The 19812-nt window shown below is 45.7% G+C and overlaps 1 protein-coding gene across 1 annotated transcript in view; it reads right to left on the bottom strand.

Annotated features, from left to right (window-relative positions):
- Positions 1-19812, bottom strand: part of Gatb (glutamyl-tRNA amidotransferase subunit B) — a 71529-nt gene that overhangs the window by 13873 nt on the left and 37844 nt on the right. The window contains exons 6-10 of the mRNA XM_042701827.1: positions 17508-17621; positions 14980-15064; positions 14024-14068; positions 11624-11816; positions 455-588 (exon numbers count right to left, since the gene is read on the bottom strand). Of these exons, the coding sequence (XP_042557761.1) occupies positions 455-588; positions 11624-11816; positions 14024-14068; positions 14980-15064; positions 17508-17621 (571 nt within the window). The remainder of the gene's footprint in view (positions 1-454; positions 589-11623; positions 11817-14023; positions 14069-14979; positions 15065-17507; positions 17622-19812) is intronic.

The raw sequence follows: 19812 nt of genomic DNA, 5'->3' as shown, positions 1-19812 counted from the left end.
TACTAGAGCACCATCACTTTCACCTAGGGGGCTAGGCAAGAACTCTGCGGACAGAGTCAGGGGAGAGAGAACCACTACCAACTTGGAGCCTCCAGGTCCCCTCTTTCCCAGGACCCCGTGTGTGCGCATGTCTCCAGTGTACGAGAGCACACTGAGGCGACTGCTTTCTTATGGGCCTATAACAGGTCCGGTGTCTAAACTTCTTGTCTTCTCCCTCTTCAAGCTGCCAGCCCCTCGCATAGCACACAGGCAAAGCCGCACCAATCTGAACAAATGAAGTGGTTTTGCAGATGGGAGTGAAAATACTTTTACAACGTGGAACTCACAGGGGATGTTTGTTATCGTGCTAGGAGACCCCGTGTAAGAATAGGAAGAGCAAAAGCTCGTGCTGCCCCATTTCCACTGCTTCTGGACCCAGAGTTCACGATGGGGGAAGAACCCCTGGCGCACTCACCTCTCCCCGACAGCGAGGTTCTGGCGCTTTAAATAGCCCAGTAGGGTGTTGAGGATCCAGCCAGTCACCATTTTTGGCTCTGCCCTAGTTTCTTTCATCACATTCTGGAAGAACTCCAGTAGGCCAACTTCATTCTGTTAAAGAAAAAAAATTATATAAAGCATCCTCAAAGTGAAAGATCAGCATTTCGAAGGCAAATTAGAAACGTCTACCCTTAGCCTCTTCACAGATCCTTTTTTTTCCTTCATAATTTTGGCCATTACTGGGAGGTTTGAATCAAGGGCCTTTGGCTTGTCTTTCTTGCTGGGTGGTGCTCTATCATTTGAGCCATGTCTCCAGCACTGCTTTTTGTTGGTTATTTTAGGCATAGAAACTCATGGCCTTGAACAGCAGTCTTCTAGCCTTTTTTTTTTTTTGTTGGTCGTGGGGCTTGAACTCTGGGCTTGGGTGCTGTCCCTGCGCTCTTCAGCTCAAGGCTAGCGCTCTACCGCTCTACCGCTTGAGCCACAGTGCCACTTCCTGTTTTCTGGTGGTTAATTAGAGATAAGAGTCTCATGGACTTCCCTGCCCGGGCTGGCTTTGAGCCATGATCCTCAGATCTCAGCCTCCTGAGTAGCTAGGATTACAGGCGTGAGCCACTGGCGCCCGGCTCTCAGCCTCTTGAGTAGCTAGGATTACCTGAGTAAACATCCATTCTTTCTCAGTAAAACAGAGATGATAACAGTAAGTTTTCAATCCTTTGCACGAAACAGTAAGAATTCTACGTCTGCTACTCTGCTTTCGCGTAGCATTGTTTCAGCGGTAAGTATTTTTAGACTATGTCCTATTGGAACTGAAGGCAGTAAATGTACCAGCCCTGAAGCTCACCTGCCTCTCTGTGTCACTCAGGCACCCAGTGGACCAGACGCTGGGGTTTAATGTCACTCCTAGTCCCTGACCTATTCCCTGTTTGAAGTCCTAGTGACTGCTAGAAAAGATGTAGCAACTCAAGCCAATTAAGAAGGAAGAAGCAGATCATTCTAGCTCTGAAAAATTAAAAGTGGATCCTGACTGTCTGTATCCATCTTCACATCATCTGCAGAGGTAGAGACACAGGGATGGTTCTGGAATATTTTCAAATGAGGAAGAACAAGGGCACACACGACCCAGTTAGACCAGATGCATAACCAATGCCGCTGGCTTCTGGGCCTTCTGAGTCAGTTTGGTACAGCCAGCCTGCCTCACGGCTGGCTCTGGGTTGTTTCAGCCTCTCTGGATTCTCGGCTGTGTAAGTTAGGATCATGCATTACTGTTCACTCTATAAATAGAGCCAACAGCCGCATCAACGCTGGGCCACAAATGGTGGGTAAGGCCAGTGGGTGGCGTAAGGGACCCCGCAACACGGCAATACGGTAAATCAAGCGTGAATATTCACCCTTTGTCATATCGTGTTCACCTTTAAATGCTGGGTTTGCCACATACGTGAGAATAATGGGAGGGGCCCTTCTTGGCTTAGTTACTATGGCTAATTGCTAGCTCAAAGAGATTGGGCAGAACCTGGAAATTTAACTAAGTTCACCCTAGTATATCAGGAACAAAAACATGTTCTGCTGATGGAAAAGAGGCTGGAATTTCCAAATGCGGAGGGTATGCATTGTAAACAGCAGATTTCTCTTTCCTGATGTAGCAAATCAAACCTCACTTTCCTTGCAATCTTCTTGCCTTCATACTAATGCTCCCACCCCAGCCCTTTCCAGAGAATCCTACACGAACCAGAAGAAACCGGAAGAAGCAAGACATACTAACAAAAGTGCTCTCAAAGTTGAGCTAGGGTATGAGTTATAATACACACACAGGCATGCAGTTGTTAAAGTAGAAATGCCATAATAAAAAAAAAAAAATCTACATGCTCTTTATAACAGATAAATTCTCTGGTGACAAGCCTACCGAATAATCCCATAATCATCGCTTGAATCTCCTTCTGAGCCAATGCTATTATTCTTGCTCATGCTAAACCGGGGCAAAGGGCACTGCAGCAGCCCAAGCTTCACTACAGATAAAGGCAAATCCCAGGCCATGTGAAGAGGCAGCGTTGTTTAACTTGAGGAAAGTACTCAAAACTTCTAGAATCGGTGCTGGAATCACTGGGGAAGGAAAAAGCACAATCGGGCTCACATCAGCCGGGCAGAACTCCCTTTGTTCTCACGCAGACAAGCCGGTCCGCCGGTGAAATGAGCCGTCAGGAGAACTCTGCCTTGCCAAAGAAAGGTTTCTGAGATCCACATCGAAATACTGCACTTGGGCTCAGGCTTGGCTGCGTGGCCGGGACGTGATGGATGTCTATTCCTCTACCCTTGGGTGCTTTCGTTATTGGATGGATAACAGGGACAGGCAGATTTCTGTTTGTCTTTTCATGTCAGGGCTGTGATGAAGTTTCTCCGAGCTGGAACTGCACTTCGCTGGGGGATACATGGTTTCAGTGCACAACTGAAAGCGGACATGAAAATCTGGGCTGGTGACGGGGCGGGCACCAGGGAGTGCGGCTGCAGGAGGCTGCTCTGGTACAGCCGCTGCCTCTGCGGCTGTCCAAAGAATGACGGATCAATAAGAGCTTCTCAGGGGCCGTCGGATCTGCGCTTCAGAACGCAAGCCTGCTTTCCAGGAGAAAACTACACACACGCTCTGCCTTTCTAGTGTTCTTAGTTCTTCCTAAGACTGGCAAATGCTAATAAACCTGGCACAAATTCCACAAGTCTCTAGTGAGCACGACAGTGCTGCCATCTGGTTTTCTCAGAAAAACAGTGGACCGGTAATTCCTTACATAAAAATCACCCGAAGAGTAATGCAGAAGGGGGACTTCATTAGGGGGGCCTTTATTACCTGCCCCTCCCCACCCCTCTCTAGAGCAGCAGGGACAACGGGTCCTGTCTTAAGCACAATTTCTCAAAAGCATCTTTTCCACGTGTTAATTGGATTTTCCAAGGCATTCAATTATACACCGAGCCAAAGTCAGGTCAGCCTCTTAGATACCAACAGGAACCTCCATGACTTCCGGGTCTGTGAACCCTTCATTCACTGCCTCAGTTTACCCTTGCAGGGAGCAATGCACTCCCTGTCTTCGACACTGTCCTTTCAGAGATGATGAGCTGTCAGGAGACTACGGCTGGAATAGGATGAAGGCTGGTTTCTCAACTGCAGTCCTAAGGCACACACACACCCTGCAAACCTGATGAACGTCCAGAAATGAGGCTGGACTCTATTTATAGGCAGCATGAAACCCAAGCAGGGCAGCTGCTCAGGGCTGACCCAGAGAAGAAAGAGAAGGCAAGAAAACACGAGTTGGTAGGCAGCTGGCTACATGATAGGGGCTGTCAGAGCACTTCAAGGGAGCCTAGACGAGCAGCCCCCGGCCAATCAGGGCTCAGTAATCACCAAACACAGCCACCCCTCCCCCATCTTTTTTTTTCTTTAAATTGTGGAAATACCGTACAGAGGGGTTACAGTTACATGGGCAAGGTAATGAGGACATTTCTTATCAAGCATTGCTGCCTTCTCCTTTGTTTCCCCTTCCTATCCCTTCCCATCTCCCCAGCCAAAGTTGTAAAGTTCGTTTTTCGACATGACGTCTTGTACATCTCATGGTTGCAATGGGTCCACCTGTATCCCTATTTAAACGACTTGTTTTTCCCTTCCCCTCCACAAACTATACCGACATCAAAGGCAGTGAAAGCAGGGGTTATACTGTGGGGGCCCCTCCCCCATCTTTATCTACAGCAATACATTCCGAGACCCCCAGGGGATGCCTGAAACACCAGATACTCCAAAACCCTATGTTTTTCCTATAGACGCACATTCACAGAAAGTTTGACTCATAAATCAAACATGGTAAGAGACAACAATTAATACAACAAAACAATTACAGTAATACATTGTAACAAAGTTTTGTTTTTTTGGTTTTTTTTTTTGTCGGTCATGGGGCTTGAACTCTGGGCCTGGGCGCTGTCCCTCTGCTCTTCAGCTCAAGCTAGCCCTCTACCACTTGAGCTACAGCACCACTTTTCCAGTTTTCTGGTGGTTTATTGGAGATAAGTGTCTCGCGGAATTCTTGCCCAGGCTGGCTTTGTTCACAGTCCTCAAATCTCAGCCTCCTGAGTAGCTAGGACGACAGGCGTGAGCCACCAGTGTCCGGCAAGTTGTTTTTTTTAAGCTTATGTCATCCCAAGAACAGCCCTGTGAACTGGACAGGCTGCTGAGACGAGGTGCGTGGACAGAGGCTGCGCGGGCAGCGCGCATGCCTGAGGCCAGGCCTCTGAGCCAGGAAGGGCTGGCTCCTGGAGACTGCAACTCAGCACCCGCCTGTGACAGGATTGTCCTTTGGGCTCAACCAAAGGAAAGCATATTCACAATCCTTTCATTTTTTAAAATCTGATAGCAGCCAGCGGTTCCAAGTTTCTTCACACGTTAGAGATGTTGCAGAGGTGCCTGGCAACTAGCTCAGACACTGGAAGGAGAAAATGGCAAGCGCTCTCTCCGCCCTTGCCAAGCTATGTCTAGGCACACGGCATAACTCATCCCCATTCTCAGGTCAGGGAGGAAGACCGTGGCATGCCTACCACCCATGCCACCCTGGGCTGCAGGGGAGCAGGGGGGCCAGGAGTCCTGTGCACCCTCCCCTCCCAGGGAACTCACTGGAAGCTCCCAGCACCTAAACACTACACAATGCCATGTACTTCTGGCCTAATGAGACCAGTCCCACTCTTTCTGTCTTTAGGATACAGGGAGGTCGCTCTGGGCTGTGAGCCGTGTGACCTTTCACACCCCCCCCCCCCGACCCCCCCAACCCCCCACCCCCCAGCCTGTCCACCAGAGAGAAAGCACAGGAAGGAAAGACAGCCTGAGGATCCAGAGATGCATCGTTGCTATTCTACTCTACCAGACAACATTCTGAGTGTATTTCTAGCGCAGTGAATAATTGTAAAAACACCCTTACACTGGCAAGCCCCAGAGACAACTTATAACATGCAGAATATAATCCATTTTGAAAATTGCATGGGACTGAACTATGGTGTAAAACAAGGTTGGCCAAAAGGGTGTCTCTTCAACAGTGGGCCGGACAGTGCAGGGTGGGCCAATGCGGTTGCACGTGCTATTTCAAACTACCGGCCTCATGTGGGAGATACAGGTATCTGTCACGGACAATTGTTTTATAGGCAATTCATCCAGAAAGCAAAGCAGGCCATGTTTAGCCTCACTAGAGACGAAGCCAAATTCTTGAAAAACAATTCATTTAACGACTAACTATGGTCATGATAGCTTTTCTGCTTCTTTGTCCCTTAGAGACACTTTAACCTTTTCTGTGATATCAGAAACAAAAAGATGCTGACTTTCAATGGAGAACAAACAGCTGGAGAAAATGAAGCTATTCAAGTACGACCTGTCTTCAGGTTGAAGACAAAGCCGAGACGCCAACAACAGCGTGGCTGCTGGCTCCGGGCCGTCACTTTCTCCTGTGGCTCACAGGAGCCAGGCAGGCCCTTTCTTAAAAAAAGAAAATGTATTCTATTATGTCTAAGTGGCTGTACAAGGGGTTTCAATTCAACATGACGGTCTATGAGCACAGTGCATCTTCATTACTTACCCTGTTATCATTCTCCAATCTCTCCCCACTACCGCAAGGTTCTCCTTGAGTTGTGCCTGCATGATGCTTAGTGTTAATGCTCATCTCCCTGGCAGCACATACTTGGGAATCTGCTTGGCTATATTAATTAGTTAATTCTAATTAATTTGTTCCTCTACTGGTACTGAACTCAGGGGCCTGGGTGCTGTCACTTAGCTTTTTTGGCTCAAGGCTGGTGCTGTACCATTCGAGCCATAGATCTGCTTTTGGATCTCTGCTGGTTAACTGGAGGTAAGAGTCTCTCAAACTACTCTGCTTAGGCTGGCTTTGATCCCTGATCCTCAGATCTTGCCTCCTAGTAACTGGAATGACAGGCATGAGCTACCATGGCTTACTTGGCTGTATGTAGATTTTTTTTTTTTTTGATATTCAATGAAGATTCTGATATGTCTTCCATCTTTGAGGTGCAAGTCATTCCCCTTCTTTTCCAGCTGAGAGCGACATGCCAAGTGTCCACTTGGTGGGGCACAGCAAGTTCTCAGAGGTGCTCACCTATCCCCGACACCTCCCACTGTAGGATGAGAATCAAAGCTTTCCATACACGGACTTCACGCACAGCTGTCCTGAAAGCTCGCATCTGGTCCTTCCTGAGCACCTGAACGACACAATGCACCAGCAAAATCATCCATCCCACAACTCCCACAAACCCTACCCTAGGCAGACAAACCTCAGACCCAATGATTCAGACCCAAAGGGAGCCATGTACCCTCAGGAGAAAGCTGAAGAAAACAGAAGAAATAAAGCTGTCCAGGACAGCTTCCAGCACTTTTATCTCTCTGACTTAATTTTTCCACTTGGCAAAACTGGCATGACTTCTTTTCACTAGAGGTGACTGATGTTCACTCAGCTCGGCAGACAGCCTGGAATGTTTATTTATAGGGCAATCTGGCAACTTCAGAATCAACAACAGTGACCAAAATGTTCACATGAACCTACATTCTCTGATTGTCCTTCACAAAATAACTGGGCCTACAGAAAGCACTAGAATTAACAACAGTAAAAACTCTGAATGTTCTCCACTAAGGAAACAAAAGCAATCAAACCAGCCACTAACTAAAAACTTTATTTCAATGTGGCACTACAGCACATTATAAGCAAACAGCGGAGCTTCATAACAGAGCTAGGTTCCTGAAGTCTGTCTTGGTGTGAACTTCACGAAGTTCTTTAACTGAAAGGCTGTACTTCCTCACTGACAGAATGAGGAAAGCAACATCACCCATCTTAGAGGGCTGTCAAAAGGCCACACTATATAGTGGTATACTGTAGACAGATGCTGGTGGCTCAGGCCTTTAATCCCAACTCCTCAAGAGGCTAAGAACTGGAGGATCAAGGCTTGAGGCCCCACGGCCACAATGTTTTCTATACTCCATCTCTCAAATAAATCAGCAAAAATCAAGAATGGAGGCATGGATCAAGTAGTGAGGTGCCAGACTAAAAAGAACAAAAGCCCTGAGTTCAAGCTCTAGTACTATCCAAAAAACCTCCCCAAACCAAAAACAAAACAACAACAAAAATAAACCCAAAAGCTTGCCCAAAAAAGAAAAACGAATAGAGCACTAACTAAACTACAGAGCACATGGTAAACAACCAGTCCTTCAGAAATGTGCTGTTTAGGGAAATGACTGTTTCCTTTGTATTCCCAGAGTGAAATAAGTCACAGGGTTGAGGGAAAGATGCCCTTATGCAAATCAGCCTGGGAGAATTTTGCTAAACAAGTGTGCTCATGTGTATAATCCTGACTATCCTAATAATTACTCCTGGACTCCTGACTCAGAGAAGGATCTCTCAGTTTTCAAAGTCCTAATACTTTTGATCCAAGCTTGCACACTGCTAAACTTTAATTTTTACAAGCAAGGGGAAGGAATTTTACCTAAGACAGGGAAGCAACGTTAGTTAAACAGGCTGTAGTCTTTGGTGGACCAAGAGGAGGAAAACAGCAACACAAATTTTCTTTAGGGAGGGGATTTTCATGAGAGTCCAGGGAAGAAAAATCCAAATACAGATGTATTTAATGTCCCAATGAGACTAGTTTGGAATGCAAGAGTCAGAGGCAGGCGACTTGGATATGGTTGTGGACCCTGGCAGAGCCATCCCATGATTCAGTTCTCAGGAATGCTGCTTCTCCCAGGAATTCCATGGTATTCCATTCATTCGCTCTCCTGTTCATCCAGTCATAGAAGACCTACCATGTGCCTGACATGCTGGTAGATGCTAACGTATCCTGTTAAGAGTTCTATTGAGTTCATGCCTGTAATCCAAGCCACTTAGGAGATTGAGATCTGAGGATCGTGGTTCAAAGTTAGCCAGACAGAAAGCTCTGTGAGACTCTGATCTCCAGTTACCAGCAAAAAGCCACAGTGGAAGTATGGTTCACGTGGTAGAATGCCAGCCTTGAGCCAAGAAGTCAAATGAGAGCATGAGGCCCTGAGCTCAAGCCCCAGTACACACACACACACACACACACACACACACACACACACACACACAGAGTTCTGTAAATATCATAGTGCTAACCATTTCGTACATTATTCAGTGCTTACTGCACAGAAAAATGACACAACAAATCAGAGATGAGTTAAACTCTGAAGTTTCTTGTTGTGTGTGGGGTTGGCATGTGTGGGGGTGGGGTGCGCATCCTGCTTAATGAAACAAGCATGCACCAAAGGCAAGGAAAGCAAGCAGAAGCTCTGCAAAGCACACCTCCACCACCGCTATTTATTTAATGAATACTCCTGGGCACTCTTTAAATTGAAAGATGGTTCATTAGATTTGTGCATCTGCCCTTCTCAGCAATCTGTTGTGTTTCTGATGAAGGCAGGAAAAAAAGTCAGGAATGTGTCATTTTCCAGAATGTTATGAGCAACTGAGCTTCCAATGATTACAAAGTCATAAAGGGCTCAGGCTGGGTGATTCTGAGAAAAGAGTTTATCTCAATCACGCTCAGTCAGGTGTTATCTCCTATTCCCATTCATTTTGGAAATTTCAAGCACTACTCCTTATATCTTTTAAACTAATCACCTCATACATCATCTCCAAGCTATAAACATTAGCATGTTGTTAAGGTACCAAAACCCACCAACAACAATCTTTTCAAAACTGGCCAAAAGAAAAAAAAAAATCAACTCCCTGGTTTTGTTTTGTTCAATCAAGTAGGTGACCATCTCCTCTCTCCGGGCTCCTCCCTACCCCTGCCCACCACCATCTGACCCAGGGGCTGGTGAGCTGTATTGTCATGGATAAACAAACTCTAGGATGGCCAAAAAAAAAAAAAAAAATCCCTTAAAAAACCTTTGTTTTTCTCTCCAAACCTACTATATAAGAGAGGCTAATAAAAATTAATCTGTCGGAAGTGGCGCTGTGGCTCTTGCCTTGGAGACTTTGCCTTGAGCTGATGAGCTCAGGGACAGTGCCCAGCCCACGACTGACAAAAAAAATTAATTTGTCACTCTCACTCCTTAGCCAACACTTATTGCCCACAAAGGACTCCTGGGTGAACATGGGACACAAACACGAACAGCCAAGTGCCCCTGGCCTCCCAGGTGTTACGCTCCATGAGGCCAGGCCGGCAGTGGTCCCAGCGCATACATCAGGGCATATGACAGAGGTGCTCTCTGAAGAAAGCGTATATTTACAGACAGTGCCTTGAACAAAAAGGGCCATGTACTTGAGCTTTCAAAAAGTTCTTTTCCTTTCTTATGGAGAAAGATGATATAGAAAAAAGATCCTTCATATTATATTTAGTCAACTGGTCTCTGAAATCAGTCGTGGGCAAAGAAATGGCCAAGAAACCTTGGAGTACCATGCTGGCTTTGCCACGTATTGTGGCTTATGCTCATGAGCCCAGCTACCAAGCATGTCTAAACAGGATCTTAATCCAAGGTGGGGTGAACACATGCACAAGACTCTATTAAAAAAACAGGGGGCATGCCTTAAGAGATAAGAGTACTTGCCCAGCAAGTGCAAGGCCCTAAGTAAAAATTTCAGCATCACCAAAAGAAACAAAGCAAAGTGGGCTGGGAAGGTGGCCTACTGGTAGAGTGCTTGCCTCGTATGCATAAAGCTCTGGGTTTGATTCCTCAGTACCACATAAACAGAAAAAGCCAGAAGTGGCATTGTTGCCTTGAACAAAAAGAAGTGCAGGGACAGTGTCCAGGCCCTGAGTTCAAGCTCCAGGCCTGGCCAAAAAAAAAAAGAAAGAAAAAAGAAACAAAAGCAAAGGGGGTTGAAGGCTAGTGAAAAGCCAAATGGAGAGAGGTCAATCATGCCTTTGAGGTTGAGAAATCTGATCCCTGTCTTCACATCTCCTTGATCTGCTGGCTAACAGTAACGGAATGCAGGTCTGGAATTCACTATTTATTTCAAGTGGTAAAAATGTGTAAGACTAAACGTTAGGCTTCTCACATTAATCTCAGAAAAATACATGAGTCGTAATAGGCTCAGGGTACAGGGTATTCTGTGGAAGAGGCTGCCCGCTTGACTCCTACGGAGCCCTGGCTTGAGCACTGCTGTGGCTCATCTGAGGTGAGTAATAGAACACGGGGGATGGTGCTTGCCCCTGAGGCTGAACAAGGTACAAATGAAGGAGTGCAGCCAGAGAATCACTACGGATGTAAAGTGAGATAGAGTGGCAGCCCATGGGAGACAGTGATGTCATCTGCTTCTGATGTCAGTAAGGAACAGATGGTGGCTGATCCCTATTGGACACAAACAGGACTCCACTTGAGGTGCTCTACATCTCAAAGCAGCCAACTGAAGGAGGATGACAAGACATTAGCCAACAGGTGCCTACCTGACCACATACATTGCTACTGTGCTATTACTAAAGTATATAAATCTACATGCATCAGATTCCAAAAGATGTCAGGAGCATATACCCACTCTCTGAAAGACTCAGCTGCAAAACTTCCCACTTCCTCCCACAGACGAGACCATGACAACCGTGAAAAAAATACCTCCCTCCCTGACGCCACCTCCCTTCACTGTTGCCATGACAAAGAAAACTACCAAGCACCAGCAGCTCTGCAGAGGATGGGAAGTCCTGATGCTGAGCTTACAGGTCTGATTCTCTCCCGGCCCGAAAGCCATGTGTGCAAGCCTCACAGGACAGACTGACTAGACTTTTGGTCCAAGTGTTTAAGTATTTCTTCCACAACTGGTAAAACAACTGGTTTGCTTTTGAGAACTTACCATCCTTCCAGCCTCTGCCCTGGTTCAAAACTGTTAGACATCTACAAATCATATACATTGATTTTCTTTTCTCCTGGAGACACATGGGAAAACACGGATGCACAGTATTTGGACATGGCTTCAGGATTGGTTTCTTGGCAGGAGACATGACGGCTGTGAGATCTGTTCACACACGGTACAGGGTGGAGAGCAGGATGACTGCGCCCTCTGCGTCTCAGAGGCATCTAGAGTGGGGTGGAGACACCTGCCTGCCCCGCTGCTGGCCCCGCACAGGGCCTCTGTGGAGCATCACCCAGTGCGCAGGGCTGCTTCATTCCCACACATACCAGCAGCGTGAAGCTGTGCTCCGGCCGCATCCCGTACTGCTGGACGAGCCGCTGTCGGGTCACGCTGGGGAGCTCAGGGAGCATGGCCCGGATCTGGTCGATGTCGATCACTTGCCGAGGGTCTGCGCCTTCGGGAGGCAGAGACGTGGTATCGTAGAGGACCAGAGGAGGCAGGTTGGGCTCTGGCATAAATCTAGGCAGAGAGCAGACAGAACCTGAGTCTGGACTATCTCAATGAATTAGAACAGAAATCTACTGCTAAAGTGAATGCTTTGTACTGAGGCCATACTACTTGCAAATGTTTTCTTGGAAAAATCCTCAAACCTGCCACTGTGCACACACACAGAGTAATGATGAGAAAAAGGAGTATCTTAGAGCTGAGCTCACCTCTGACTTACAATGTGGATACATTATATATCGAAAAACAGCTTTAAGGCCAGGTGCTAGTGGTTCATGCCTGTAATCCTAGTTACTTGGGAGACTGAGATCTGAAGATGGAAACCAATCTGGGCAGGAACGTCCATGAGACTCTTATCATCAAGCAACCAGCCAAAAGCTGGAAGAAGAGGTAGGGCTCAAGTGGCAGAGTGCCAAGAATGCCAGGTTTGGGTGAAAAAAGTAAGGAACAGTGCCCAGACCCTGAGTTAGAGCCCCAGCACTAGCACCAAAAAACACAGCAGCAACAACAACAGAAAAACCCCAGGTTTGAAACAGTAAGACGAAATGATAACAATTTATTAGGAAGAAAAATGACTTCCCCGATTATGAAGTTTCTACTATCAGCAGGGTTTGTGTAATAGATGAAAAACATGGCAGGGGGAAAGTAGAAACCTTTCCTTCTTGAGAGGCAGAAGAAATGAACAGATTCTTCCTAAGTTATGGGTAAGCTAGAAGGGGTAAGTAGGTGGATCCTAGGGCATTTTAGGGGCAGAGAAATTATTCTGATGATTCTGTAATGGTGGACGCATGTCATCATATAGATGCCAAAACCCAGAGACTGTACAACACTGCACCAAATGAACCCTACTTCGTGTGAGCTATGGAATTTAGTTATCAATCAGGTACCAATTAGCCATTCATCACTCGAAGGAACACATCTCATTAATTCAAGAGGTTGGTCATAGGAGACTGTGCAAACGTGAGAAGTGAGTGGACAAGAACTCTGCACTTTCTACTCAACTTCACGATAAGCCTACAACTGCTCTAAAAGTAAAGCCCATTATCTTTCAGTGTGGAAGCTTTGTCAACACCTAATGTTGTGAAGTGAGGATGCCTCTCCCTCTGTTCTATTCCAGTACCGTTTTCTCTCTGTTGTAACCGTCAAAGGGCTCTGTAAGAGCAGGTAATGCCAAACAAATGGTGTCTCAAGTTAATAAACTAGAATTGCAAACAGCTTATCAACTCAATGTTAAATCTCTCCCACAAATCAATCTGACTTCTGTGAAGTTAAGATGAAACCAAAGGGAGGTTTCAGGTCTAAATGGCTGGAGTAGAAACCATTTTCTGAGCAGAAAGTTACTCAGTAAGAAAGCAGCACAAGTACCATAGGGAGCAGCAATACTGAAGAACAAAGGAAGATCCTGGGGAAACAGTGTGAACCTAGAAGATCACAGCAATTAAGACAACCCTGATTTTGAGAGACACATGATAGAAGTCCTTGGAGTGAGGGCTACATTTGATCCTCACTTGCAGCAATAGCTGTACTTTTGTATTCTGCACCTCACAACGGAGAGGTGGGCGACTTTCAACAACTTAAAACTGCCATCTTTGCAATCTGTTAACCTACGGGAAAGGGTAAAAGGCTCAATTTTGTTTGCAATCTATTTTAAAACTATGTTTACTATTTATTTGTAGACCTCTTGTTAAATCCAACTTTTTCCCTCCTCAATGATGGAACTAAACCCAGAGTTTCAAGCATGCTAGGCATGAGCCACACCCTCAGCCCCCAACTTGTTTAATTGTCAATGACAACATATCATCCAAGGGTTAAAGGGAACTTCCATTAAGTTATATATTTCTTTTTTCATTTCCTTCCAAGGAATTTCAGTGTATTACAGACTTCACTGCTGAATGTAAGAATAAAAACACCCTAAGCTCCAACCTTAGCTGCCATCCTTTTAACTCAACTACAACCACCATGGCAGGGAATTCAGAAATCAAGTATTTTCCAACATTTGAATCCTATTAAACAAGAAACTCTTAGGCTACCAAACCAAGAAGACATTTTCTTCCAGTACACATAGAAAATAGGAACTCTTAAAATTTCCTTCAAGGTTACAACAACAAACATTCGTAAATATTCTCCAGGATCATTATATGTTGATTTTCAGATGGATTTGAGATACATCTTTAGCACCAAATATACAGTGGTGGTTTGTGACACAAGGAATAATCAATCACCTGTAGTCCTGTTTTCCTTCTTTATCTCTCATTGGCACAGTGCACCTACAACAGTTAAAGAAGAAAACATTAAGCAAACACTAGCAATGGCTAGCCTGCCTACAGAGAAGGGTTCAGCTCTGAGCATCTCCCGAAGGCAAGGTTTAAAGGTATGTCCCCTTGGGACCTCCTCCATCCTCCTGGGAGGTGAGAGAAACTGCAAGAGGTGGGGCCTAGTGGTAGGTCTTTCAGTCACTGAAGCAATCTCCCATCTCTCTTGTTTACTGGCAATGAGGTAAATAGTTTTGCTCTGCCATGTGCTTTAGCCATGAGGTGCCACCACAGGCCCAACAGGGACAGTGAGTCATGGACTAAAACCTCCAAACTCTCAGGTGTTTGTTACATTAATAAAAAACTTACTGACATAGGTTTCCCCTATCAGTAATAAACATAGATAAATTCAAGCCCTTCTGTAAGAGGCAGTTAAAACAGAATAATGGGAAAAAAAAGTGTCTAGGAAGATAAAAGAAAAAAGAAATAGCTCCAATTTCCCCAGATTTAGTTTCATATGGGTAGCACTGGGGATAGAATTCAGGGACTCATGCCTGCTTAACAGGCACATAAACACTGAGCCATACCCTAGCCAACAGCTAGAGTTTGAGCTGGCTATATGCATATACGCTAGAAACCTAGCATATAGCCAGCTCAAACTCTAGCTGTTTTCAGTATTCTGCTTAAAGGATAAACCCCTCAAATTTCTGAGTCAGAATATTTAAGGGAATATTTAAGGGAATAAAAATTCTTGCCTGGTGATCTAGAAGCAACAGAAAGTCTAGGATCTGAGACCAAGCATTTCTGTAGAAGGCTGGGGCAGTTTAAGTCTCTGAAGAGCTTCTCTAAAAGAGGAACATTATATCCTTATAGGATGCAGGATCTTCTCGCTTTGCCAGTGCAGAGAACTACCAATGCAAACTTACCCCAACTTGCAATCAAATGAGCGAGTTTCATTCAGAATTTCACCTCCATTCTCAAGTTCACTAATTTGCCTCTGAATTTCATAGTCTACAAAAAAACATACCCACACCCACACAAACACAATATATTAGTATAGTTTGATTATACCTTGTATCCATTCAGACAATAATTAGAAACCTTTCTCAATCTTACAAGTTAAAAAAAAATAACCAAGAAAGTTGTTCACAATGACCCTTGCTTTGCAAGCTCTACTTTTCCCCCTCATTGCAATCGCCATGCTGGAAAGGGCCACAAGAAGCCCTACTCACTTTTTTTTTTTTGGGTCCGGGCGGGGGCCTGAACTCTGGGCCTGGGCGCTGTCCCTCAGCTCTTCAGCTCAAGGCTAGCGCTCTACCACTTGAGCCAAAGCGCCACTTCCAGCTTTTTTCTTTTTGCTTATGTGGTGCTGAGGAATCGAACCCAGGGCCTCAGGCATGCAAGGCAAGTGCTCTACCACTGAGCCACCTTCCCTGCCCCTCACTTTTTTATTTTTTAAGTAAAGCTCATTCAGAGATTAAACAAAGCAGTACAGATTACACAACTTGGCAGAAGTAGGACTTGGAGTAGCATGTAGATCTAAAGTCCACATATCTAAGACTGTTGTCTCATAGGAGCACCTGTAGATGACTGCTAAGGGCCTGCCTTCTTCCCTCTCGCCCCTCTGGCAAAATCACATAAAATATGTGCATGTCTGTGCACATGCATTTTCCAGAGAGAGAGAGAGAGAGAGAGAGAGAGACTCCAAAATCTTATGTTCAAATGGATTTGTGACCCCAAAAGACTAGGAACCATTGCTTCCTGGCACGCTCCCTCACCATCCAACAAAACAAACAGGCTGTGGTAACCACCACTGCTAAGCACCCTGGTGAAAATACACCTTCCCCTTAGCTCCCTACAATAGCAGGTGCCACCTTCCCAGATTCAAACTCAGTTGCCAAGAAACAGCAATGCTCCAATCTGCCCATTTTGGTCCATCTCCCCTCAACTCCAATGCTCTGACTGACATGAGATGATACTTGAAAGGCCCAATGCTGGGAGAAAAAAAATGCAGCTCATGATGGCAAAGCTTTGGTTCTTCTACTAGGAGCCCAACCACAGGCAGATTCTCTCTGACTGCTGCTCCAAAGGGCACTCAAACATAAAAAGCTTAGGGATGAACAAAAACCCTTCACAACTCATTACAGATGAACTCTACCAATATCTGCTTCTTGTTTGTTTTTTTAGGTCGCCATCATTGCCTCCTAGTCTAATGGGTTCCAGAACACTACCATGTCCATGGTGAAATGGAATTTCCTCCACTCGCTCCAAGCTTGCGTTCACAAAGTTGGGTTACACACATGTGTTTCCCTGACTCACACATCAGATGGCCTCCCAATTAGGGATGGTTTTCCCTTTGAGAGACAAAAGCGGTCACTATCTTTAGTCAGCCCTCACGCGGGAACCTCCATCACCCACTACCAGCTATCCCTGGATCACTTTTAATGCCTATTTCCTGAACATGTGCAGAGACGAGAGTATCTTCACTGAGGCAGGCTGGCTATTTCAGGTTCAAGATATTCAAGACTGGAGTACTGTGTTGTACTGGTTCTAACACTTTTCTTGACAAGACCTGGGATCTTATTAAATGCTTAGGCTACCGTGCCATCTGGCAAACACATTCAATGGTCTGGCTCTTGGTGAATTCTTTAAGGGATGAACTTTAATCTTTCTCTCTAGATACCTCTTTGGTTTAAGAAATCTTTGTAGATCACGGAGTTGTCTTCCCCTCAATTTAATCATCAGTTTCCTATGGGATTGCCCAGGTGTTTATCGTGTTACCCTGTTGTATTTTTAGTTACTACCATAATTATAATCATTGATGAGACACCGTGTGTTCTCCAATAAGACCAGCCTTGACTGCACAGTCACATGGCACCTTATTCACTGAAAACAGTGAAAGGCAGGAAAACATACCAACCAATTAGGCCACACCACAGCCAGTCCAATGCACAAACCTGACTTGATACAATGCGGTACATGGCAGAATCCAGCCACAATTCTTTTTGAATCCTCTCGTAAGGAGGTCCAGTCTATATCCCCTTCCTCTGAGTGTACTCTGAACTGAAGGTGCTACAAACAGACTATGCTTTGACCAGACTATGTTGGACGTGACATTGTGAGTTTTAGAGTTTAGGATCCAAGCAACCTTGAGGCTCCTGGGATGGTTCCGCTGGCAAATACAAAAGCCTAGGGTAGGTGAGTCAAGAACAAGACTATGTAGGTGGAGTAGCCTTCAGACACCCAGGCTTGCATGGGAGCGAGGTCATCTTAGACACTGCTTCCACTCATCTGCCCATCACCCACTGCTATGGGAGTGAGCAGAAGCAGGACTAGGGGAAGAACTACCCAGTCCACAGGTTTCTGTGTGATCCACTAAGACTAGAGGAGGCTTGTTACAGAGCAAGGGGTACCTGATACAAAGAGGAACAGAACAAATGATCATGGCATTTACCTATGGCTCTGGCCAAGAACCTGATGCTGTTAAGATTCTTCACTTCAGTCCGAATGCCCAGAGGTTCCCCAGGGTGATGCACGGATATATTGGCATCCACTCTTAGCTGGCCCTCTGGAGGGAGAAAAAAAAGACAAGACAATTTTGTAGAAATTATTTGAGGCAATAATGACTCACACTTTAGCTTTAGGGAGGGCCTGGTTGGTCCTGAGCACTCAAGTGTCCTGGGCCTGAGGTTTGTGTATGTATACATGTGTGCACTTACATGCACAGCTGAGAAGTCTGGGGTAGGCCAGCCGGAAAGATCGATATACATTTTGTGCTTAAAAAAAAAAAGAACAATATTGGGGGGCTGGGAATGTGGCTTAGTGGTAGAGTGCTTGCCTAGCACGCATGAAACCCTGGGTTCCATTCCTCAGCACCACATAAATAAAAAAAACTGGAAGTGGTGCTGTGGCTCAAGTGGTAGAGTGCTAGCCTTGAGCAAAAGAAGCTCAGAGACAGTGCCCAGGCGCTGAGTTCAAGCCCCATGACTGGCAAAAAAAAAAAAAGAAAGAAAAAAGAATAAAGTGGAGGTTTACTCTGCAGCTTTATTCTCAACTGTTTGTTTGTTTTTCTCAAAGTATCAGAGCTGGGTTGGGGAGGGAAGGGTAGGGAGCTCAAAAATGATTACCTGAAAGCCCTGCAGTGCTCTCCAAAGGAATGTGGATTTCTAACGGTGATTCTGTGAGATTTCTAAGACAATCCTTGAGAATTAACAGCTCAAGGGCACAAGCCAAAACCCTTTCTCCTTTTTCTTCCCTCCAGGTTCTGTATGTATCTCCCCACAAACACAAGTCCAATGAATCCTTGCCAAGTGCTGTAAGGATTCACTGTAGCAGAACACCTGCTGTTACAAAGTAAGGAGTCTGGGGTGGGACTGAGAGGGGGCTGACCTCATCCCAACAGGACCTTTTCTACTCCTGAAAATACCTCAGATTAGAACCCCTACAGAGGGGGCTTCTGGAGAGGCTTTGGAAGAAGAGAGGGAGGCAAAAACCTCAAGACAAATCGAGATGAAGAAAGACATCATCGTGTTCTGACTAGATGCAATGGTGCAGGCCACTGGGGGAGATGGACACATAGAGGATTGGGGTTTAAAGCCAGATGAGGGAAAAATGTTAGTGATACACTGTCTTCAAAATAAGTAAGGTAGAGTGACACCTATAATCCCAACTAGGTGGAGGTAGGGGGATTGAGGTCTCAGGTAAAAAATGTGAGATCCATCTGAAAAATAATGAAAGTAAAAGGGCTGGGCAATGGATCAAGGGGTAGAGCACTTGCCTAGCAAACCTGTAGCCATCAGTTCAAACCAGAGTAGCGCCACAATAAACAGATAGATAAGCAATCTCAAACCTGGGTGTTTGGATGGGCTAAATAAATACATTTCCAGTATTTGACAACAAACACATAATAAAGTTGAAAAAAGAAGAGAGACAAATGCCTTAATTCACAAGAGACCCTTGACTGAGTTATCTCAGCAAGTGCTGAGATGTGGGGTTCAAGCATATACCAAGCATGTCCCTCCTCTTCCATCCTTCTGAGAAGGGGAACAGCTCAGCCCCTCTATGGCTCCACAGGCCTGGAAAGATGCCTTTCAACTAGGAAACTACCCTATCTCTACCACCGACTTCTCCACGTTTTTGTAGAGATCTTATTTTGAATCAGCTTTCGGACAAGTTGTGCTTTTCTGCGTCTCAAGATGCTCTGTTGATGTCATCTTACACTTTTCTGTTTTCTTGTCCCCATGTATTACTCTTGCATCCTTGGGACCAAACACCACACAGAAACAAGTCAGAGGAGAAAGGATCTATTTGGGATCAAGGTTCACAGACGTTCATCCACGGTTCTTGGCTCTGTGGATTCAGTGTCCATGGTGGTGGAACAATGGTGGAGGGTGGTGGGGGCATGTGGCAGAGGCGGCTCACCTGAGGCCACAGAGAAGAAGAGAGAGGAGCTTAGACATATGTAACCCTCAAAGACACTCTCCCAGGGACCAACTTCTTGCAGCTATGCCCCACCTCTTACAACTTCCTGAACCTTCAAAACAGCACTACTCACTGGAGACCAAGTGAGTAGACCACGCCATGGGCTCAGCTCATATTCAAACGGTAACACAACCAAACTGCCCGTGCTGTCCTCAAGTGCTTCACTTCCGTCACGCATCACATGGGGCCACGTCCTCTCCATCCTGCTGTGGCCACCCCACTGAAGGTTTCTGATCTTGTCAAAGGACTCAGGCCTGACTAAGGGCTTTCCACAGCAG

This window comes from Dipodomys spectabilis, unplaced genomic scaffold (genome assembly GCF_019054845.1).
Source record: "Dipodomys spectabilis isolate Male_0828 unplaced genomic scaffold, ASM1905484v1 ptg000297l, whole genome shotgun sequence".
Classification (NCBI taxonomy): Eukaryota; Metazoa; Chordata; class Mammalia; order Rodentia; family Heteromyidae; genus Dipodomys; species Dipodomys spectabilis.
The sequence above is the reverse complement of the archived record's forward strand: the minus strand, read 5'-3'. Positions and strand labels throughout refer to the sequence as shown.